The 8231-nt window shown below is 52.2% G+C and overlaps 1 protein-coding gene across 1 annotated transcript in view; it reads right to left on the reverse strand.

Annotated features, from left to right (window-relative positions):
- Window positions 1–1417: 1417 nt before the first annotated feature.
- RSAD1 (radical S-adenosyl methionine domain containing 1) overlaps window positions 1418–8231 on the reverse strand; it is a 7085-nt gene continuing 271 nt past the window's right edge. The window contains exons 2-10 of the mRNA XM_077776858.1: window positions 8114–8193; window positions 7758–7891; window positions 7441–7645; window positions 4377–4742; window positions 4118–4181; window positions 3539–3686; window positions 3261–3315; window positions 2831–2934; window positions 1418–2637 (exon numbers count right to left, since the gene is read on the reverse strand). Coding sequence (XP_077632984.1) covers window positions 2520–2637; window positions 2831–2934; window positions 3261–3315; window positions 3539–3686; window positions 4118–4181; window positions 4377–4742; window positions 7441–7645; window positions 7758–7891; window positions 8114–8193 — 1274 coding nt within the window. The 3' untranslated portion in view covers window positions 1418–2519. The remainder of the gene's footprint in view (window positions 2638–2830; window positions 2935–3260; window positions 3316–3538; window positions 3687–4117; window positions 4182–4376; window positions 4743–7440; window positions 7646–7757; window positions 7892–8113; window positions 8194–8231) is intronic.

Raw genomic sequence — 8231 nt, forward strand, 5'->3', positions numbered from 1 at the left:
CCACCCCCCGCCTCTCCCCCTCACACAGGTCACCCTTCAAGCTACGCCGGGGTCAGAGGAGGTGGTGAAGAAACATATTCCCCCTCCCTGCTCCAAGCCCTTCGGAACCAAATGCACGCAGGCTTCCATTGGCTGCCTGCATATCTTCACAGATAACCCGGGAATTTATCTCTTGACACATCTCTCAACAGGGCACCGAATTCCTCGAGGGCTGAGGCAGGTCTTATTCCTCCCTGCGTGCCCTGCGCAGTGCCAAGCACCCCATTAGTGCGCGCTGAATATTTCATGAATAGAGGAGAGGTAGTAACACTAACCACGTTACCGCAGGGTCAAAGAAGGACTGATATTCACACCCGCTAGGCACCCAGGGAATGCACGTGCTCACCTCTGAGGGGTGCAGGGAACCCCATTCTTAGTCACCCAGCTAGAGGCTGAGCTTAGCATGCTCGGAGCTGCAGCAGTAACTAAGTAACTAAATTCCTTTTGACATCATTTTACCCTTTGATGTGATAGGAAATGAAAGTTACAGAGCCTCTGCACTGGAAAATGCCCTTCTCTCTCTCTGTCTCTCTCTCCCCACCCCTCTGCCCATCTGTCACAGGCGTGAGTGTGTGCACGCACACACACGTACACACACACACACACACACACACACCCTGCGTACAATTTCTAGGTGAAGAGTTTCAGCCCTTCAGAAACAGGGAAAGTTGGGGCGCCTGGGGGTTCAGTGGGTTAAGTGTCTGACTTTTGCTCAGGGCATCATCTCGCGGTTTGTGGGTTCGAACCCTGCATCGGGCTCTGAGCTGTCAGCCTGCTTCAGATTCTGTGTCTCCTTCTCCCTCTGTCCCTCCACTGCTCTCTCTCTCTCTCAAAAATAAACAAATGTTAAAAAAAAAAAGACAACAGGGAAAGCTTTTATTTTTTTAAATAGAGCAACGACAGTTAATGAATGTAGACAGAATGTTAGAGTCAAAAATAAGCATTTTGCATCTCATACTCCAGTCACTGATTTAGGCAAAGGATCATCAACGAATGCTAAAATCACTGGGGCAATGATGGTCAGGGAACGGGGTGTTCATTTGGTGTCAAGGAATCACGCTACTGATAATCTATTAACTTTCAAGGGGAAAAAAATGTGCTATGGACAGATCGGACATCCGCCACCTTGTGATCAAAATTAGCGTTATTGACAGGGGCCTGACCTGGCATTATGTACCTTGAGCTACACAATATCTGTACGTGTTCTTCCCAAAAATATTCCATCTAAACCCAATCATCAGCAAACTGATACACTCAGAATGTGGGACATTCTAGAAGACAAGCAGCCTTGATTTGAAAAAAATCCAGTGTCATAAAAATAAACAAAAAGGAAGGAGGCTTAAAAAAAGAAAGAATGAGGAGACATAACCGACAAAAGTAAAGCATAAAACTTTATTGGAGTCGGTGTTCTTGAGCCCCCTGGTCCCCCAAAGAGAGTTATGGCATTTTGGAAACATTTGAAAATGGACCACACGGTGTTGCACGAACATACACTTCCTTAGCCTGGTGATGGTGCTGTGGCTATATTGGACGATGTTCTTTTTCTTAGGAAACACAAGCTGAAATGTTTGATGTCTATGCCCTTCTTTCAAATGGTGCAGCAAAGAAAAAGAAAGAAAGCAAGCGCCGGCCAGCGATTCAAAGGTAAAGTAAATGTGGCCAAAGTGTAGCAGTCACCGACTGTATGGGATGAGCACAAAGTCTGGAAACATTGCTATTTTATTTTTTTTACAGGTTGAAGATGGCCTTGATGACATTATGAATACTTCCTCTTTCCAGACTGTACGGACACCCTGCAACGAAGGCTATGTAGTTTACATTGAACTCGGCTTTTAACTTTCCTGTAGGCTTGAGATCTTTTAAAATGGCATGTACTGTGGGGGAAGGAATCTCAGCCCTGGACTAAGCCTCGAGCCCCCAAATCAGGATTCTACTCTCCAGGGAAAGAGCCTAGAAAAAGGAGACGATCAAGGTCAAGGCGGGCTCCCTCCCTGGGCTTGTGAGGCTGTTTAAATAAAACCAGGTGATTGTTTCTGCCGGTAAAAGGCCAGAGGAAAATTACCAGGCTCTGGATCTTTCTCGAATTCTTCTCCTCCCTCCCCTTTCCCTGCTTAGCTCCCCTTGACCTTCACTCTCAAGAGAAGTAGAGAGGAGGGGAGCAGGGGACACAGGAGGGTCTGGAGGCTCTGGCACCCCAGACATAACCGGGTTGTCAAAAGCGAAAGAGGAAGGCTTCAGGCTTTAGCTTCCCACGAATGAGACGCTCTTGAGAAACCATCACTCCTTCTCTGGCAGTGCTGGGCAGACTCGATGCCAGTTTCCAAACCAGAGAAGTCCTCCCATGCACCTCACGGTAGCCACACCCCCGGGGACACCAAGGTCGGGCACTGACCGGAGCCAGGACGGCACCTGCGAGTGGAGAGCGTCAGTCTGGCCTCCAGAGCCCACCTGGCCCTGTCCGGGGATACAGAAACATCTGGTCACCCTCCTCGCACAGGGGTGGGGGCTCTCTGCAGCCAGGCCTCTTGGAGTCGAGGCAGGAGGGTCAGCAACAGAGAGTCGAGCACAGCCAGGCCTTCCCACGAACACCGAAGACCTCTGGAAAACCAAGAAGCCTGGATGTAACTGCCTCATCTTACCAATTTCGAGCTTCACCATCCACCGGTACAAAGTCACCAGCACTCACAGGGCCCCCCTTGTCGGTCTTTTGTGCTTTTCCTGGGTCTGTGGGTCTGTACCCAGGGCTCCCTGGGACTCCTGACACCCTTCCCGCCACCCCCCCCCAACACACCTGTGATCCAGCAGCACCAGGCCCTGCATCAGCAATGCCTTCACCTCCTGGCTGGATCCAAACACATCCCACAGGCTCAGCTGGGGCTCAAACCGCTGCCAGTGCTGGGAACCGAGAATGATGAGAGATGCAGGGACCACAGGGTGGGTGGCTGGCTGGTCTGGGCACAGGTCTGGGGGCGTGGTGAAGGGCAAGGGAGGGTCCCATCCACACAGGGCTCTCTGCAACTGACTCATGCACACCTAGAGCTGGGGTGGGGGCGGGGGTGCAGCCCTCATCCAGGGTTCCCACCGCTGCCCCACACTGCCCACTGCTTCCGCCCATCAGGCCTCGGGTATGTGTGTCTACGTGTGAGCACAGAAGGAGGAGTGATTCTGAAAGACTTAGGAGAAGGAAGCGGTGTGCCACAGCCCCCACCCCAACCCCTTACCTGGTGAGTGATCCCCACGTCTGTACGTAGCCCCATGGCCAAAACTTCCTCTAGCCTGAGAGAAAAACCATCAAGGTGTCTTGGAGAGAAGCCTTGGCCGCACCCCCATTCTTCAAACCCTATGCTGGGATGTGGGGATGGGGTGCTTATGAGGACATGCAGGGCGGGGAGTCAGGGGGCAGGGCAAAGCAGGAAATAAAGTTGTGCCAGTAGAGATGGCTCTGGGGCGGGGTGCAGGCCAACCCAAGGTCAAGAGCCCTGTGTCCTCAGGTACTCACAGCTCCAGCTTGCCCAGGGGCACACGCTTCCGGGTGCCGTGACCAAACAGCATGACCTCCTTCATCCAGTTGTCCGGCTCCAGGGTCTGGATCCGAGCCTCCCGGGTGTGGCCCCCGGCCCCCTGGGGCACAAATCGCCCATGGGCCCCTGACAACACCAACAGCCATCTTCACTTTAGTAGCGGCTAACGCCATGTGCCTGCCAGATGTTAAATCAGTGATTCTCAAACTGTGGTCCCTGGACAACCAGCATCTAATACGCTGGAAATGTAAATTCTTGGGCCCTACTCCAATCATGCCCGTCCAGCTGAACTCTGGATGCGGGGCGCAGCGATCTGGGTTTCAACAAACCCACCAGGTAACTGTGATACACAGTAACGATTGAGAACCACAGTGCTGGGCGCAATTTCAAGCATCTCAAAATACATATTCATGAGCTCTACAAAGTAAGCATTATTTTTTGCTGCGCTTTATGGGTAAGGAAACAGAGGCTTTGAGAGGTTAATAAGTGGCCCGAGATCACACGGCCATGACATTCCACTCCTGAGTCATCCCTTCTAGGGTTCACAGGGGACTCACCGGGCCCAACGCCAAGGTACTGACCACACTGCCAGTAATTCCAATTGTGGGTACTAAGCGCCCCCTGTGGGGAAGGAGGGAATAGCCCACTCAGAGGGAAGAAGGTGGGCCCATTTCTGCCCTGGGTGGCTGGAATGTCCCCTGTCTCAGGCCTGGAGATCACCCAGCAGAACCCCACCCCCACCCCCCGCCCCACAATTCTCCACTCCCGGCTTAGCCTGTCCATTCCCCAACTTCAGCCAGCAGCCCCAAGACTTACACTGCGGGCGAAGTTGGAGACCTCGTACTGGCGGAAGCCTGCCTCCCGCAGCAGCGCCCGGCCCTCCTCATACATCTCAGCAGCCACCTCGGGGTCGGGGGCGGGAAGGGTGCCCCGCTGCACCTGGGTGAAGAGTGCGGTGCCCCGCTCCAGGGTCAGCTGGTAGAGGGAGACGTGGTCGTCACAGCAGCCCAGCAGCTCCCGCAGCTGTCGCAGCCACGGCCCCAACTTCTGTGCCGGCAGCCCCAGCATCAGGTCCACAGATACACGCCCCGGAAAGAGACGCCGGGCCTCGGCCAGGCTCTGAAGAGCGTCGCTGGCCGAGTGTGTCCGCCCCAGCAGCCGGAGCTCCGTGTCGTCTAGGGACTGAGGAGAGAGGGCCCAGTATGACACGGAGGCCAGCTCAGAGGCACACGGGAACACCTGACCGGCCTTCCTTGTGGACAGGCGCACAGGACGCAGCAGGGAGCCGCAAGGCAACGGTCAAGCCAGTACCACGGGCTCTGCCTCGCCAGGGTTCACTGTGTGCAAAGCATTTATAAGCACCATCTAATGTATCCTTAGAATCCTCCAACATTAGCTCCATTTTACAGATAAGAAAACTGAGGTTCAGGTATGTTACATAACTCGCTCAAGGCCGTACAATGGCAAAGTCATACCTGGAATTTAGGACTGTCTGACTCCAAAGCTAAGAGTGTTTTTATTTCTTTATCCATTTATGTTATTTTAAAAGGTTTTTTAAAAACTTATTTTATTTTTAAAGAGAGAGATTGAGAGGGTGAGCGAGAGAGGAGCAGAGACAGGGGGAGAGGGAGAATCCTAGGCAGACTCTGCGCTGTCAGTGCAGAGCCCCATGCGGGGTTCAACCTCACGAACCCAACGCGACATCGTGACCTGAGCCAAGATCAAGAGTTGGACGCTTAACCGACTGAGCCACCCAGGCGCCCCTGAGAGGACCTTTAGATTTTACTTTTAAAAATACCTCAAATTTACAGACAATTTGAAAGCAAAGTACATAAACACCTTCATTTAGGTTCACCGAATAACACTTCACCACATTTGCTTTGTCTCTAAATAGACGCCTCTGTGTGATTACAATGTTGAACCATCTGACGGTAAGTTACAGACCAGCACTGACCACAAGAATTTTCTGGGATGACAGAAGTGTTCTCTATCTGCACCGTCCGATGCAGTAGACACTAACCACAGGTGGCTTTTTAATTTTATGTTAGTTAAACTTAAATAATCACATTCCAAGTGTTTACTGACATGTGGTCAGTGGCTACTGCATCGGTCTCTGCAGATATAGAACATTTTAGCAGAACATAGTAGCCACTGACCACACGGTCGGGAGCCCTTGCAATGCGGTGGCTTCAACATAATTAACTTAAACACTGTCCCCCAGAACCCCTGAATACTGAAGTGTGTGTTTCCTGAGAACAAGAACATTCTCTTACGTAACCACAATCCAATTACAGAGTTCAGGAAACATAACAGTGACACAAAACCATTATCTAATACGTGGTCACAGTCAAACTTCTCCTTATAATACCTGGTGGAGTAATTTCCTCTTCCCACCTGAATCCAGGGCCCAACTGGGTCACACGCTGCCTTCAGCTCTCATTGTGTCTTTTGTCTCTTTTAGTCTTTGTCTTTCACGCCATGACATTTTTGATGAATACAGGCTGGTTGTGTTTAAAACTTGGCTTTTTTTTTTTTTATTGGGGGGGGTTATTTAATTTTGAGACAGAGAGAGACAGAGCATGAGTGGGGGAGGGGCAGAGAGAGAGGGAGACACAGAATCCAAAACAGGCTCCAGGATCCGAGCTGTCAGCACAGAGCCCGACACTGGGCTCGAACCCATGAACCATGAGATCATGACCTGAGCCGAAGTCGGATGTTTAACCGACTGAGCTACCCAGGCAGCCCTAAAACTTGGCTTAGTAAGTTCTACAGACTTTCTATTCAACACTGTGCTTATAGTTACCAACACTGTACTGTATGCTAAAAAATATGTTAAGAGGGTAAACTGATCTCAGGTTATCTGTTCTTACCACACACAAAAAAATTTTTTTTAAGTTTATTTACTTATTTAAGTAATCTCTACACCTAACGTGGGGCCTGAACTCACAACCCTGAGGCCAAGAGGCCCACACTCCACCAACTGAGGCAGCCAGGCACCCACCAAAAGTCTGTTAATTTAGATTTTCCTGATGGCTCCTCACAAGTCGATTTAAGATATAATTTGGGGCCGGAATGTCTCAGAAATGATGTGTCCTGTTCAGTAGATCCCACTGGGGCAAAGCCCTGACCCCAAACTGTATGGTTAAGTGGTAGAGGTATCGGAAGGGTGGATCATACTGGATAGGGAAGTACCAGGAGTCCACCTGAGGATATGTCTCTCCCCTACCTCCTAAAAACCTCCAACAAGTCCCTTATCACCACTAGGTAAAACCCCAAACTCCCTTGTGTGCTGCTCAAGGCTTTGGGGCCCCATCTTGCAGCCTTGCCTCCAGCCTCTCCAATGACAAGTGACTCACGGCTCTCTAGAACATGCAAGGCTCTTCCATATCCTGTGTGTTTTCCTCTCATGCCGTCTCTCCCGTGGAACGCCTCCTCCTCAAAGACCACCTCCGCCAGGAAGTTTTCTAGGATTTCATCAGACTGAGCTGCCTTTCAGGCTGTACTCTAAAAGCCTTTTGTTGAGGCCCACTTTACTGGCAGCGTTTACCATGCTGCTATGATCTGATGACCCATCTGCCCCCTTCTATGTCTCCAATCACGTAACAAAAAATTTCTCTATTATGTATCATGTGCTACGTGGGTGCTTGGGATACTCTGATTAAATTAAAAAAAAAAAAAAAAAAAGNACTGATTAAATTTAAAAAAAAAAAAAAAAAAGGCATGATCCCTGCCTCATGGAGTTGGTGGTCTAGCACAGCAGCAGACACGCCTACAGGCCCTGGCACCCAGAGGGGCTCAATAAATGTCTGCCCAGTTAACAAATGTGACCAAAGGAGAGACGGCATCGAAGGTCTGGGATGCACTGGGCAAGGTGGGTTACCTGGAGGCCAATGGACACCCTGTTGATCCCCGCTGCCCCAAAAGCTGCCAGCCTGGAGCCTGGGGCCGAGGTGGGGTTGGCCTCCAATGTGACTTCGGAGTCTGCAGGCAGGTGGCTTGCCTGGTCCACTGCCTCCAGGACAGCGGCCACGGTGCTGGGACTGGCCAGACTGGGGGTGCCCCCACCGAAGAACACAGATTCCACCCTGGGGAAAGAAGATGGAGAAGATGAGGCTTGGGGGAGTCCTCGGGGACACCTACAGCGGTCCCAGCTGCTCGCCCAATTTCCAAGGCCCCGCCGACGGCCCCGGGACCCACCGTTGCACGCCGCTGAGCCGCAGCAGGGTCCGCGCCTCGGTCACCAGGCAGCTCCGCATGGCAGCCTCGTCCACGCCGCGGGGGATGTACTTGTTGAAGTTGCAGTAGCTGCAGCGCTTCTCGCAGTACGGCCACTGGGGGCAGGGGTGAATGAGCTGGGCGAGGTGTGACCCCAGCGGCTCTAAGCCACTTGCAGGGTTCTGTCGCACACCCCCCCATCCCAAGGTCGTCAACAGCGCCTAAGCCCTCTAAGCCAGCAATTCCCCCAAGGAAAGTGGGGTGGGGAATACTATGCCCCCTTCTTTAGGAGAAAACTGAGGCTCAGCGGGAAATCCCTCGGTCAAGGTCAAGGCCACCGAACTGAAGCGCACCGGAGACCTGTCTCCGGACCAGGACATGTCCTTGCCGGGGCACCGCGTCCCGTCCCGGACCTCGTCTGGGGGCGGGGAGGGACGGCAGGTGGCTTCCCAGCAG

The sequence above is a fragment of the Crocuta crocuta genome, unplaced genomic scaffold (assembly GCF_008692635.1).
Source record: "Crocuta crocuta isolate KB4526 unplaced genomic scaffold, BGI_CrCroc_1.0 scaffold352, whole genome shotgun sequence".
Taxonomy (NCBI): Eukaryota; Metazoa; Chordata; class Mammalia; order Carnivora; family Hyaenidae; genus Crocuta; species Crocuta crocuta.